This window comes from Thermobia domestica, chromosome 16 (genome assembly GCF_964235325.1).
Source record: "Thermobia domestica chromosome 16, izTheDome1.hap1.1, whole genome shotgun sequence".
Taxonomy (NCBI): Eukaryota; Metazoa; Arthropoda; class Insecta; order Zygentoma; family Lepismatidae; genus Thermobia; species Thermobia domestica.
The window spans coordinates 113,448,191-113,464,448 of NC_137469.1; the positions used below are offsets into that span (position 1 = coordinate 113,448,191).

Below are 16,258 nucleotides of genomic sequence, written 5' to 3' on the forward strand. Positions count from 1 at the left end.
GCAAAAAAACCTCATGGACCGAATTTCCATCTGCGAATCGCTGCTGAATCGCAACAAAATCGACCCATTTCTGAAGCAGTTGGTGACTGGCGATCAAAAGTGGATCACTTACGACGTCGTCACGCGAAAACGGTCGTGGTCGAAGCGCGGTGAGCCGGCGCAAACGGTGTCCAAGCCAGGATTGACGGCCAGGAAGGTTTTGTTGTGTGTTTAGTGAGATTGGCAGGGAATTATCTACTATGAGCTGCTCCCCTACGACCAAACCCTTAACTCGGAACTGTACTGTCAACAATTGACCGTCTGAAGGCAGCAATCGCCCAGAAGCGGCCAGCTTTGGCCAATAGGAGAGGCATTGTGTTCCACCAGGACAACGCCAGGCCACACATATCGATAGAAGCTCCGGGAGCTTGGTTGGGAAGTTCTTATGCATCCACCTTATAGTCCGGACCTGGCACCGAGTGATTACCATCTGTTCCTGTCCATGGCGAACACGTTTGCTGGTGAAAAAGTCGCTTCAAGAGAGGCTTGTGAAAATCGACTGTCTCAATTTTTTGCCACTAGGGACAAGGGCTTCTATGAAAGAGGCATCATGATATTACCTTCCAAATGGCAACACGTTATCGAACAAAACAGCGCATATGGGACCTAAATCGGATCATTCTAACTATGGTAAGTCAAGCCTTCAACGTCATGCCAAAATAATGGATTACTTTTTACTACTTCTGTTTCATCTACGCCTTTAAGTACATCTATGTTGCTCTTCTTTTCTATCTAATCACCTGGTCCTATTAAATCTTAAAAAAAAAAAAAAAAAAAAAAAAGCATTTCAGCAGCTTTCAAATGCAGATGCTTCATTTCCATATATCATCAAAAGATTCAACACGCTGTTCTTTTATAAACTGTTTTCTTGGTTCGAAGGTTTAAATTCGTACTTATAATAGTACTTCTCTTGTTTTGGAAGACCAATTTTGTCATTACAATCTTTGCTTTCACTTCTCTCGTGTATCTACTTTTATTTGTAATAATGCTGCCAGGATAACAAAATTCATCCATTTCTTCTACGCTATGCCTTCCCACTAGAAAATTTAATTTAAAGCACTAATTTTGCATAATCTTTAAAGGATGACCTGAAGCGTCGAAAAAAGAAAAAAATAAAAACTTATAGACGTGAGAACTAAGATAAATTAGTTGACACTGAGAAAAATATTCAAATCTTTCAGTGTACCGTCCCACGATGATTAAGGCAAGTGTATGATGATGAAAGTGTAGGTGGAATGAGAATGCGGGAGGAAACGCGAGTAAACAAGAAAAGCAACGCACACAATGTTGTCAATTTACTTGGCCGGGGATCGAACCATGAACTCCACACACCAGAGGTAAGCGCTCTACCACTGAGTCACTGTGCCCCCCCCCCCCCAACACCGAGAAAAAATTATAATCCGTGATAGGGAAAGTAATATTAAATAAACCAAAGGAGCTTAGTATGCATGAAAACTCAATTCGGCGGCAAATTGTCTGCAAAAGACAGAAGATTATCATTGATAACAGTCTGCTTACTACTATAAAATATGTCGCCACTCTTTACCTAACCTATAACAACAAAAGGCTTTCATTAGTGTAATTTCATGCACTATATATAATAAGCAAAATAAATTTTAAAAAAAAGTATACTCACGTGTTCCTTGAGCAACTTTGTTCTGCTGCTCATCTGTAATAAGGGAAGCATCAATACCCTGCTCCACTTCAGAGTCTGACCCTGAGTCCTTTGTAGCCATCGCTGAAGCGCCAAGGAACGTCACCGAACTGGAGAATCTTTATACAAAATATTCCAATAGTGATAGTGGATTGAGCACCGTTGTGATATGTACAGTTGCAGTTCTTGATTTAGTTTCTTTGAATTGGAAGGAGTGGGCCTGTTTTGTGCATTAACCTGTAAATAAATAAATAAATAAATAAAATAAGTTTACTGTAATACTATTACGAGTACCTCTTACTCCCACAGGAAAAATAAGATTTAACGAATATAAAACAATAATTTTGAATATAGTACAATTAGTTCCCTTTCCTACTTCAGAAGTGGAGCTCTTGAAAAGGCAGCAACTCATATTTTATGGTTCACTGAAATTCTGCTATAGATCTCCCTGAATTATAATTACCATTAAGTTTAAGTAAATTTTTGTTTAAGCAAATTTTTCCTGATCCATGACACCATGAACACTATCACTTATGATTAGATTTGGAAAAAAAAAATTAAATATATATTCTTTAATCAGCCTCCACCATTCCCGTAGTCAATCAACGCTCTCCTTTTCATTTTCTAAATACCGTATACTTTCTTACTGTAAATACTTATTATAAGCAAAGTAAAAGCATCTAAGCCTCTTTCCTATTCTAATTACTTCTTATAAGTCAAAGTATACTTTCTTACTGTAAATACTTATTATAAGCAAAGTAAAAGCATCTACGCCTCTTTCCTATTCTAATTACTTCTTATAAGTCAAAGTATACTTTCTTACTGTAAATACTTATTATAAGCAAAGTAAAAGCATATAGGCATCTTTCCTATTCTAATTACTTCTTATATGTCAAAGTATACTCTCTTACTGTAAATACTTATTATAAGCAAAGTAAAAGCATCTAAGCATTTTCCTATTCTAATTACTTCCTATAAGTCAAAGTATACTTTCTTACTGTAAATACCTATTATAAGCAAAGTATACGCATACTTTCTTATTGTAAATTCTTATTATAAATCAAAGTATAAGCATACTTTCTTACTGTAAATACTCATTATAAATCAAACTTACTGTATTTGGAATACAAAAAACATTAGTGCCAAACAATAATTATACACTAGCGATAACAATTCAGCATTCTGAATACACTCATACACATAAACACGTAAACATACATCATAATTTGGCCTATATATGATTGTCTACAACCAATAAACGTTACTTAAGTTTCTTCTTCTGTAATATCTGAGTTTTTTGGTTAACTTTCAAATCTTGAAGTTTCAACACTTTTACATGCTTCTCAAGTTCCTTCTTTTCTAAATATAATTATCTTTTTAGAGTCTCTTTATTAATATATATTTTTAATGAGCATTGAAATTTTGGGTTTTCCATATCTTATGTAAATAGTTGTAATGCCTGTTAACACTGTTTGGGTAATAGGAACTTTCTGAATACTTTCGTGAAATTCGATTGCATTCTCCTTGACTCTTCTGTGGAATATAGCAGATTTCCCTTACTCTCGATGTATTTTGAAGCATTTATCTGACTACGTTTACTTAAGATGAGTGTGAACGCTGTATCCCGTTATTTTTCATGAAGAGTTTATACAGGGTGTTTCAAAATAACATCGACAACGTTTGGGAGGTGATTCCTGACACCAAGATAAGACAAAAAGTATAGACCAACTTGGGTGCATAAATGCTTCCTTTCGGAGTTATAGGCTGCCGAAATCACGAAAAATTGAACTTTATAGGTCCATAGTTCTAAAACTATCGAACCTACCGAAGTCGGGTCAAGACTTCCCTTAGGAACTGTCATGTGCTCTATCCAAATATCCATGTTTCAGAATCCTGCGGTACTTCCACAATAGTTTTTATATAGGGACTTTAGCTACTGGCATATAATTAGAAGTACTAACCAACTACCTCTATAAAAATGGTTGTGGAAGTACCGCAGTATTCTGAAACATGGATATTTGGATAGAGCACATGACAGTTCCTAAATGAAGTCTTGACCCGACTTCAGTACGTCCCATAGTTTTGGAGCTATGGACTTTAAAGTTCAATTTTTCGTGATTTCGGCAGCCCATAACTCCGAAATGAAGCATTTGTGCACCCAAGTTGGTCTATACTTTTTGTCTTATCTTGGTGTCAGGTATCACCTCCCAAACGTTGTCGATGTTATTTTGAAACACCCTGTATAAACTCTTCATGAAAAATAAGGGGACACAGCGTTCACACTCATCTTAAGTAAACGTAGTCAGATAAATGCTTCAAAATACATCGAGAGTAAGGGAAATCTGCTATATTCCACAGAAGAGTCAAGGAGAATGCAATCGAATTTCACGAAAGTATTCAGAAAGTTCCTATTACCCAAACAGTGTTAACAGGCATTATAACTATTTACATAAGATATGAAAAACCCAAAATCATTTTTATAATTTGACCAAACATCAAGTCCCTCAGAAATTGGATGAGATTTTTAATAAAGGCTTTAAATTTAGTCTGTACAGTTCGAAACTTTCAATACCGAAATTCATCTGTTCTATTGAGAAAAAGACAAATTTTATCGAGGTATTACAGGACGAGAAAAAGCACTGAACAACTGTGAATTTGTAATAGCTTTCAATTTAAAAAATTAAGAAAAAAAAAAAACGAAACCGCAAACCACATCTAAACAAACTTTTCACTGAGTTTAGACATAGAATTCAAAAGAAAGAAGAAAAAAAACCACTGGTGCCTGAAGTCCGACATTCACCGTCATCGATAAATATAACTACAGGGAAAAATGATTAATAAAAATTAACATGTCATTTTCCAAAGTTAGAAATTCGCTCAACGAGGTCATCAGAAAAGTAAACCACTGTTCTCCAAGAATCTTGAGTTATTGACTAGAGCATAGCTAAATTCCTAAAAGTAGACGCTTCATCTTTATTCTTTATTTTCGGAACTTCCGAAAATTCACAAAAGAAACGTTCCTCTCACAATTATCATCTCAGGTAGAAATTATCCTACGTATAATTTGGCTAAGTGATTATATTTGCCAAATATAAACTTCTTATATTTCTGAAAACAATCAGCTTCAAACACTTCGTCAGAAACAATTGGAAGTCATTTCGTATATCAAACCTTTGATTAATACAAATGAATTACCTTTGGCTTCGTTGGATGTCAATGCTTACATAAGTTTTTAATTCAATGCCAATCAATTTAGCAATAACCTGCACACAACACAAGATAACACAACAACGTATCAGATCTCATCATCTACGAAATACCTAAACTTCTAGAATGCTGTTTCCATAACAGCTATTTCCAATCTGAAGAGAAAATTTATAAACAAAAAGATGGTCTAAGAATGGGCAACCAATTATCTCCTCTCCTTGCTAATATAGAACAGATCAATTCGAAACCCAAATCCTCAGGAAAGAAAAGTAGAAATTCATCAGGTTCTTTCGCTATGCTGACGACTGTTTGATCATCAAAAAAAAAAAAAAAAAAAAATCCGATCTCGTTAGACTCAAGCAGTATTAACAAAAGCATAAAAATCTGCTACAGAAAAAGTAAGCAAATGGTCTTAATTTTCTAGATATTCACGTATACTGAAGAATAAATTCTACACCCCAGTCTTTAATTTTTTTTATTTCTTTACAAAATTTCGGAATATTCACATCTCACCTAGGCAAATGCTTGGAAAAGTTTCTTTCTGAGAGACTTCAGGTATTCTACAGAAGAAACAGATCTTCGGAAACACTCTAAAAACTGTTTGACTTAGGAACAAAAAATAATTTCGGCTTGCACACCTTGAAAAATGGAAAAGACCAGCATAGGAATTTTCAATAGACCAGTTAACATCAGAAAGTCGACAAGAAATAGTATTCTTACCCCTATGGCCAGGGATCTCAGAAAGGCTTAATGGGGGGACACGGTGGCTCAGTGGTAGAACGCTTACTTCTGCTGCGTAAGGTCCTGGTTCTATTCCCGGCCAAGTAAGTAGGTTTGTGGTAGACAACATTATGTCCGTGACTCTCGTTTCCTCCCACATTCTCATTCCACGAATTCTTCCACCATCATTCATTTGCCTTAATCATCGTCTCATTTAGTCTCATGGACATAATCATGGGATATTAAACTGAAATAATTCATTTTCAGAAAAGGCTCAAGAAAACAGGCAGCACCTCTCAAGTTAATTCATTGGTAAAATTTGGCAACAGTTTCGAAAGTGATTTATCAACACACAGAAAGTACTTCAAGAATGAATAAGCTTCACCAGGATTTACAGCATTTCTTGCAACTATAATAATACACAGGCATTGACTACGAGAAACATTTCTACCACAATCAAAGAGCATCACAGAGACCCTAAGGGTGAAGAACTCACTTTCGGCATGTCGAGACATCTACAGGAAACAGGACACACCATTGAAATTACTATCTTTTATACCCTTGTTCCAACAATTAAAGAAATGTTTCTCAGTCATTTTTCATTAGAACCAAGGGATGCAAACTTAATTTAGATAGGGGTAAACTTGACCACAGATTGGATAATATAATCCTGTGAATATTTAGATAAACACAATACAAAATGTGTGATAATTTATTAAAACTTTTGTATTATTATTATTATTAATAATAATAATAAACTTTTCATACAATTTCTACAGTTAAGAACCAGTGTTATCCTTTTTTCAGCAAACAACACGAGATCACATGTGAAGGGCAGACCTTCATGTTATAGCTTGCATATTAATATTTTAATTAACTGAGGGAATATATATGTAAATTATGGTCAATTACATATGTTTATTATTCATAAATGCATATAGTTCGTAAAAATATTTAAAAGTTGCTGTATTCATTTACAATTCGTATGATAAGGAACTACGTTATAAAAAAAATCTTCAGCTTAGGTGAAAATCTATACAGATAGAGAAGCTAGCTATCCTCATAATGCTAGAAGTTCACTGAAGTATTGAATTCCAACTGTTTCCATCTATGAAACTTGGGCAAAAAGCTCTAAGGTTTCTGCTGTGTATAAGAAAACAATACTTAGTAGGGCATAGTAATACTTTCCCATAGGTAAATGACTTGTAAGCTGGAGACATACATCCTGGAGCTTCTTGCTGCCTCCGACTTCTCAAAGCAATACTAAAACTGTTATAAATCATACAGGAGGACGCTATGAGCTGACAAAAGCCGTAACCGTCACTATTTGATTGTCTAGCGAGCCCTCTGAACTCGACACTACTTTTGACATTTTGTTTGAAAATATTCTTCTTATCGAAAATTTTGTATGAAGAACATACGTAAACCAGAATTACTCATGGAATAACATGCAGTCCCATTCCACCTTTATTCTAAATTATTTAATAGCTAATTTAGAAAGATAAATACAACCCTAGCATCTGGCAGTGCAAAATGACGACCTGACATTCTGGTCGAAGAAAAAAAAACCGTCCGAAGGTAAACAACAGCTGAATATAACAAAGGCATCTGATCTCATCCACTATTTAGAATTGTAAAATATATACAGGGTGTTTCGAAACAACACCGACAACGTTTGGGAGGTGATTCGTGATACCAAGATAAGACAAAAAGTATAGATCAATCTGGATGCATAAATGCTTCCTTTCGGAGTTATAGGCTCCCGAAAACATAAAAGAATGAACTTTAAAGGTCCATAGCTCCAATACTATGGGACCTACCGTAGCCGGGTCAAAACTTCACTGAGGAACTAATATGTACCCATCCAAAAATTCATGTTTAGAGTCCTGCGGTACTCACGCAACAATTTTTATAGATGGAGTTTGGCTACGGGCATATAATTTGAAGTACTCACCAACTATCTCTATAAAAATTGTTGCGGAAGTACCACAAGATTCTAAAACATGGATATTTGGATAGGGCACATATTAGTTCCTAAGTGAAGTTTTGACCCGACTACGGTAGGTCTCATAGTGTTGAAGCTATGGACCTTTAAAGTTTATTTTTTTTCATGTTTTCGGCAGCCTATAACTCCGAAAAGAAGCATTTGTGCACCCAAGTTGGTCTATACTTTTTGTCTTGTCTTGTTGTCAGGAATCACCTCCCAATAGTTGTCGTTGCTGTTTTGAAACACTTTGTATATATCATGATTATAAGATGTTGTCTTTATGTAAATATAAACTATATTATTCTTATAAAAATGTAATATTCGTCATAGGAAGATCTGTTTATATGTCATGCACTACAAGTACGTACCGATGCTTGATTCACAATTTCTCACTAGAGGCAGCACCTATCGGATCCTCGGTGATGAAATATCAATACTCAATGAATAGGATAAAAACTAAATTTTCATAAATTTTACGTATTTAGGGAAAAGATTTTGAGTAGGTTGAAATACAAAAATCTAGTTAATAACATAATCTAGTATGGGTGCAGTTTTAATTCAAATGGCATTCTCATATAAAGTGAAGAAACCTTAAAAACTTGATAGTGTTAAGGTGTAAACAAGCTTTTAAAGTCACAAGTGTGCCATAAGGAAACTGCTACGTTGGGAAAGCATCCCAGTAGTTTTGGATACAAAACTCTTCAGCAGGTTAGGCGAAGGACACTTGGATATTGACGTTAGGAGAAACAAGTGAAGTCCATGATAGAACGTGTAGTAGAAACGTGGGTTTGGCGACTACCATCACCTACGAATTAGGCATGTGTCACAACTACTCTTAGTGAACATGGTAACAAGACTGTAGTGTGCATATAAAACGGTGATACGGGCGGATATCCTTCTTTATTGATCTGGGGAACTTACAAAATTTTATGCTTTTATAATGTAAATGAAGATATTACTACGACTGAAAGAAATATACTCATAAAATGATTCATATACTTTTCGTTGAGTATTGATTGTGTTTTTAAGGGTCTTCACTACAGCGAAATTAAAGTATCGCTAATTTGAGAGTTTTTCTGTAAATATCTTCAAAACAAACAAAAATATTCGAAAAACAGAAACGTAGTGAACTAGACAATACGCAAAAAATGAAATGAAATCTTTTAAGTTTTACGTCCCACGGTTATGCCTAGACAATACGGTTTTGCATGGATATCTTTACCACAATTCACTATCTGCTTTTGGTATGCCGCTATTTACAGAAACCGCAAAAAATCTATCTACAGTTGCAAATTGAAAGCAGATAGATGAGTTGTGATAACGGTATCACATTCAAAATCGTATTGTCTAGTTCACTACGTTTCTGCTTTTCGAATATTTGTATTTGTTTTGAAGATATTAAGTACAGAAAAACTCTAAAATTAGCGGTAGTTTAATTTCGCTGTAGTGAAGACCCTTAAACGACATTGGTACACAACACTTAAAATCTGTTAATATTTCCGCTCACGAAGAAAATGTATACAATTTGTTCTTGCAAGACCTTTTACATAGACCTATAAAATTAACTATTAATCAATGAAACGGAACGATATAAAACATGACTTGTGATTAGCTGCAAACGCTTAAAAAGGTGAAAGACCTTGCTATTGATTGTTACCTCAGCGAAGAGTTGATGTAATTATATTGCTGTTAAATACGGAAGTCTACAACTATCGAAAAGAATTCTAGCAACGTTTAATCGCAATTACAGTATAAGGAACTACACTGTGAATGATCTGGAACGTTATTTCTATCAAGATTAAGAGTGTGAATATAAACTAAATATATGTACTTTTAAATATATTGTAAGTGCGGAGTATCTGTAGTAGGATGCTAGTACTGGTAGTGTTTCAGAATATACTCACATGTTTGGTGTTAATAAATTAGTTATAATCATTTTGGAAGTAAGATTACAATTCCAAGAACCTGTACTTTACAATCGGCAGTTTGGTAAGTACAGACATAAGATATGATTATGTTCGTTCTATTGCAGGAATGGGATGTTGTTGTTTATCTTACAGATGTTAAAGCAACTTAAACGTGTCTGAGTGTCATTAGTTTTCAGTAGCAGAGATGGTTGGTCTTAATGACTGTAAATTCATGTTGCTCACCACTAGGGCTACTGACTTAAAATATTGAACCATAGTTATAAATAGTAGAGACGTGAAAACTCTGTCCCATTTTAGTTTGCAAGCCCTCCATGAAGTAGTCAAGGTCATCTTCACTAGAAGGCTTGGCGCTTCTTACACACCAAAAAGTTCTGGAAAATCATCATCTATCTATTAAAATGCTACAATAGCAATTAAAAACGCTTGAACTCCAACTTATAACTTTGGTTTTCAAATCTTTTATTTACGGTTATATGTGATTCCACGTTTAACAAAGACAAACATTTTAAGTGTGTGTACTTTAAATAAATTATTTAAATAGATCTTTTTCATAAAGTTTATGTTTTAAAATTATTGTTCAAAGCCTTTAAGCCTTCTCCAAAAGCAATGCAAATGAACTGTGCTGCCATCTTTGGAGTTCTTTTAGACTATATGTTTGTGGCCAATCCTTTCGACAATTAGATCTCGGAAACTACAGGCTCTAGAAAGATGACGTTTTTACTGATCGATTGCAAATTTTGCGTAGATTGCCCAGTTCTAACTGAATATTTAAAAATAATTAAAAAAAAACATGGCCATTATTTCTTTATTACATTTTTACGGGTACACTGGAAGTGTTGAAATTTAAAAAAAAAAAAAACCTAAAGCATCATATCCTATGCATTATACATTCCAACACCACATAGTTGTATATTGGGGTTGTATATGTCTCAGGCGTTTGTTTCATGGCCAAGTAATAATGAAAAAGGAAGGATAACCATTTCTTCAGTCTTAATATGAATCTTTATTTTTGGAGTGTTTTGCCCAATGAACACTATATATAATTGACGTTATAATTGTGTATAATGTATTTGCTTCTTACATACCGCAGACAAGAAGAGAGAATACACTTATCATACATGAATTAGAAACTTCAACCGGAAGTAGGCTCAAATCTTGAAAACGGTCCGAGATTGAAAAAATAGTCGAAAAAAAATCTCCCTTTTATAGTATCCTTTGCCGATTTTTACCACGACATCCCTAACTTTTGTCTGTAAAGGGACATGTACAGATGTTGTGAGGAATGGCAAGGAGATTCATGCTCATATGCGAATGATGCGTTGTGTAGAGAGCGCAGGTTCAGCTAGTCTATATATTACAATCCTAGGTTTATGTTCGTCTCCAATCCTTTCGACAATCGGATCTCGAAAACCACAAGTGCTAGAAACTAGCTGTTTTAACTGGTCGATTTCAAATTTTGTGTAGATTTTGTCCAGTTATCATTCAAATTTTCAAAAATCGTGTCGTTATCGTTCTATTCAACATTTTAGGGACCATTTTGAGACCATGAAATTAACATTGTCAGGCCGAAAGAATGATGTCAGGTAACCAGTAGAGAAGTTACGTATGGCGAATTGACGCAGATTGCAGGTGCTTTGCTTAAATCTGAATGGCAAAACCTATTCCATGCTGGCAACTTCAAAGGCCTCAAGAGACGCAATGAGGCGTACTCGGACGGATATGGATTTATTAGAAAAAAAAATCCAATTGATATCGTGTTACTTCTACAAATTCACTACAAACTCACTCCAACATCTATACATAGCAATTCGCTTCCTTTGTGAGTCTGTTGTCCTTTACTTATGTGAGTAAGGAGTCATGCAGAGAGGGAAGGAGATTCATGGTCATAACCGAACGATGCGCTGAGTAGACAGCGCAGGTTCAGTTAGTTACTCTTTAAAAGATGGATTTCGCAACAAGAAGCACTAATATTTTGAGAATAAGATTTTAGGACACTTAACTTACACACAGTTAACAAAAACAAAGAAAACAGTTTAAGCGTATCATATACATTCATTGGAAGAAGTCCTATATTCCCATTTATATATATATATATTCATAGGAATAAGTGTGCACAATAATCACAAAAGTGAAATTAAGTGAAAATTTCATTAGTAACACAAAGAAAAAGACAAGTGTGGTATTGCACAAAACCTGTAATTGATTCAACCAGTTTTGTACATAAAAGAGTGGATACATAAAATTATGGTTTCAGTGAATAGATGAAAGTATAAATCGCAACAAAGTTTACGAAATACTTCCCGAACAATCGTATTTTTAAGTAAGATCAAAACCACATTAGAAAATGTAGAGTTCGGTAAAAAAGAATCAGCCGATGATGAAGATTATCTCCATGTAGGTCAAAATATCCAATTAATGAAAGAAGAAGAGTACAAAGTAAGCCAACATTCTTAAGTACAGTCATAATGGATAAGAAGACACCTGAGAATTTAAATTATTTGTATACAGCAGCTATGTTACAGATAATTTGATTCTTCTAGCAACGTAAAATTACCTTCGTACTGATGACAGCGAGAAGTCTTCGCTGAAACGTTTATGGTTAAAATGCCCATCTTGACCATTTGGGTGCTTCGGTGAGTACAAACTGCACCAATAATCACTTACATGTTCTCACAAAATGCAAAGTATTGTTACTGAATGGTTTAAAGTACGCAGCTTTTAAAGGAAAATAAAAATTGAAACCTATCCAACGTTAAATTCTAATATATTGGAAAAAAAAAGTTATATGCTCTCTTTTTAAATAAGAACAGTTTACAAAACACCGCGCAGGTTTATTTTGATAGAAATAATATAGATAGAGTCTTAAAAACTCTAATTGTACCATACTTCACTTAGTAAGGTATTCGCTATCAGGAGCAGTTTTAAAATTTAAAAATTTTGCAAAAACTATACTAATTGCGTTACACGTGTGTGTGTCATTACCAAAGTGTTATCACTGACGAACTACTATATACCATATACGAATTTCTCAGAGCTAACTGGAAGCATCTTATTTCCCTCTACCAGTGGTTCTCAACCGATACTGGTCGAGACACTGGTGTGTCACGCAGCCCCCTAAGGTGTGTCCCGAAATTTTAGAATTTAAAAACCATGAAGAACTTAATAATAATTAGTTAAAATCGAAACAGACTACACCAGTCAACAACTCCAGCGCCAGCGATAATGCTCAGTGCTATATAGAGTCATTATAAAAACTAATACGTTTCACTAGTAGGTCTATAATAGATATTATTATTATTATTATTTAAAATAATAATATCAAACAAGTATGTTGCGATGTCCTGAAAGTTCAGTAAAGTGTGTTGTCAGTTAAAAAAAAATAAGTATCTAGCTACAAGCTACTAGCATATAATACGGTTTAGGGCAGAGACGCAGCAAAGTGACTCCGGGGTTTATAAGGAAGCGGCTCGCGCGTTAATGATACTGGGTGCACAAATGCATGTCCATTTTATTAGTTAGAGCTGTTACTTTATTGTTTATTTCCCACTCCTACGTATATTTTCAGTTCCTTGTTTCAGAGCTGTCTAGTGTCAAATTAGCCCCCGTCAATTCTTAGTTTACCGTCCTATGGTTGTGTCCTTTAAAGCTAAAGGAGATGAATGATTGATGAAAATAAATATTGTGAAACATAATATGTTTTATGCTCTCCCATCCAGAATCAAACCCTGAGCTGTGTACACCAGAGACAAATGCACTAGCCACTAGATACCAAGGAGAGCTGAGATAGTGTACGGGCTATATTGTGAAGTTTGATCATCTTGTATGGTGATCTCTGTATCCGCCGCTGCATCGGAAACAAGTCCCAGTCGTGGTTAATACTACGTTCTAACCTTCATAGCCTCGGTGTTGATCAAGGACGCAAAACACAACCAAAACCAAATCAAATCTTACGCTTTGATGAATTTTTCAGCGTTTCTTTGAAAATACTTTTAAAATCCATTTAAAATTTACCATTAATAATACCCGTACAAAGAAAAGGCAAAGAAATTATATAATTATGTACGTTACAAATCAGGTCAGGGCATAAGCTTTCGAATGGATGCTCGGCTGTGTGACACTAGATTCACTTCAGTTTTGAAATTATTTTGATATGATAAACAAATTTTTTCATACCATTATTCAAATTTGGACTCCACTAAAGTCATTTTTCACCCTGAAATTCACATTTCCTAAAATCCTAGTATAGGGTTGAGTTGATTTTGAGTTTAACGTCCTGTTCAGCAGCGAGGCTATATCAGGCATGGACCTACTCCAATCAACACAATACAATCAACAATACAATCAACACAAATGAAGCTCACAAAGTATGTATAAAGAGTGTGAAAAGATAACAGAAAGAAATCTGCCTGGTGTCCCTGGTATTCCGAATTCCGATTTGTTGTGTTTAACAGGCCCTAAATATTACACCAATTCTATCGACACACTTTTCCATTTATGATTGAAGAGATAATTTTTGTTTTCCTTTGTTGCGTCTTCATTTGAGTCAGAAATACTACCTTCCGTTTTTATGTGAGACATACTAGTTCTTGCAGGTTGATTTTTATTTCAATCTAAAGAACGAAAGCCGGGACAAACAGGCGTCCCGAAAGCCTTTTTCGGAACAGTTAATTCTTTCATTGGAAACCGGGACGTCTGGCAACCCGAAATTAGTGAGATTTTTGCTTTATACTCTTATGGATCGTAAGTATAAAGAGCGAAACGTACAATTAAAACAAAACTTTAACTACCGCTTAGGATCTTCAGTACATTTTACTTCGAGCAGGATCTGAACCTGTGACCACACACCTTGACAGCAGGTGTGCTTGCCGTAAGCTATGGCTTAGAAACTGATTGAGTTACTTAATTATCAAACACACACAAAATATATACCACTCAAATTAATTTTAAAGAAGTAAATTGATTGTCAACTTAAAATTTCCTTTGCCATGTTACCGGTATATCGACAGTGCCTATATTTTACACAATCATGAAAAATAATTAGTCTTCAAATTTATATCTTACTAGCTTCAAATGACCTTGCCACACACATAATAAGAAATTACACTTTATCACTTGTAAATACACCCAAAATTCTGACTGCATCCAACGTCAACTTACGAATACTTCATGGTTATAAATTCCCGGGAGTGACAGCTTGTTCCAAGAACACGGAGGGTGTAACGCATGCAATGCGAATCGTATGCTTGAATAGATCGCTGTGTATTTCCGTAATGTTACTTGTCAGGCGCTTCTATCGACACAAAATGTCAATAAATATATTTAGTTAAAGAATTACACATATCTAAGAGATCTCTTTTCTAGTTGGACTGCATATAAATATTTTATTTCCACACTGACAGCAAGCCACCATGATTCTTTCAATGAGGAAGGATCACTTACCTGAATTACCTTAAAATTCAATTACCTGAACCACTTGCTACATGTACATGTAATTCTTATACGTAATTAACATTCACACGTAATTATTATTCATTAAATATTACCTGTAATGATTATCCTGATCTTATAATTGCTCCCATCCTGCTCCACGTATTTCTATTAGTTTAGGCCTACGCTTTTTAGTTGTGTTTTGTTTCCAGCTGATAAAAGTGTACAGTATAGAACAAAATCAAGTCCGTGCACTTACATATTTCTCACGTGAAAATTCTATGATATACATGAACTCGTGTTGATAAAATAAGTTGACATTAGTTGGTAGATTTTATTGGTGTAAAATTCTGTCTTCTTTACAGAGAATTTGATGTGGTAATAGTTAAGAACAGCTACTTCTCGTCTCCCGTGCACGAGGATACATCTTACTGTTGCACTACCTAAACACCCTAAGTACAAGGGCAAGAACTCAGTCTATTACCTGCTTTTTAACATCCTAGATAGTCAATGAATAATTCCTGAAAGTATGGCGTTTCTCGTCCTTCCCTAAATGGAAGTACGGCTCCTTAACTATAACCTTTGATGTTTTGTAAGCAAAATTGTAGTATCCTTTTTCTGCTTCATAAACAGCTGAGAGTCAGAGATATATCAACTTTCCTTTAACAAAATCGAAACTCTGCCTTAATTGAATTTAAAATTTGTATAGCAATAAGTATCGAGAAATTGAAATCGAATATTCGAAAAATCGTATAAAATTAAAATCAAAACATTTATAATTTACAGTATAAGTTCCATTGCATTAAGAATTTGAAATATGTAATTGAGAATTGTGTAGAAAAGTTTTAAAAATAAAACTCTTGCAATGGAAGTTTACAATTTCTTGACGTAAAATATTTGTAACAGCGTGTAGTCGAAAGAACATGGCATTCAAGTAATATTTACATGTAACTAAATAGACTAATTTCAACTGTGCCCTTGCTGGCACTGCTGTCAATATGTGATTTCCCGTACCTCCCTCGAAAGAGGAGGAATAAGTTGCTGCGGCCGAGATTTTTCAATTATTGGATGCGGAAGCGTTGCCACAATGAATTATTTCACGGACTTCGCTGCGCTCTATCTTGTTAGCCACTCTAAGTAGTCTACGATCTTCACTCGTCAAGACCACACGACTGAATCACAAATTGGCAATACCTTAGATCATTCACTTATTTTTCCTACGTAAAGGGAGGGTTTCATCCGCTAGGGGGGTGAAGTATAGTTAGCATAGTTTCCGGGGGCACAGATGAAATAGAC

At 34.9% G+C, this 16,258-nt stretch overlaps 1 protein-coding gene across 3 annotated transcripts in view; it reads right to left on the minus strand.

Moving 5' to 3' along the window:
• LOC145673353 (transmembrane and coiled-coil domain-containing protein 4-like) overlaps window positions 1-16,052 on the minus strand; it is a 77,117-nt gene extending 61,065 nt beyond the window's left edge. Inside the window, exons 1-2 of one of the 3 annotated variants that reach the window (XM_081742986.1) lie at window positions 15,447-16,052; window positions 1,676-1,930 (exon numbers count right to left, since the gene is read on the minus strand). In XM_081742986.1, coding sequence (XP_081599112.1) covers window positions 1,676-1,775 — 100 coding nt within the window. In that variant the 5' untranslated portion in view covers window positions 1,776-1,930; window positions 15,447-16,052. Of the gene's footprint in view, window positions 1-1,675; window positions 1,931-14,692; window positions 14,895-15,078; window positions 15,426-15,446 lie in introns of those variants that run through there. The other 2 variants (XM_081742985.1, XM_081742987.1) reach the window with 2 other exon arrangements.
• Between the last annotated feature and the right edge of the window lie 206 nt (window positions 16,053-16,258).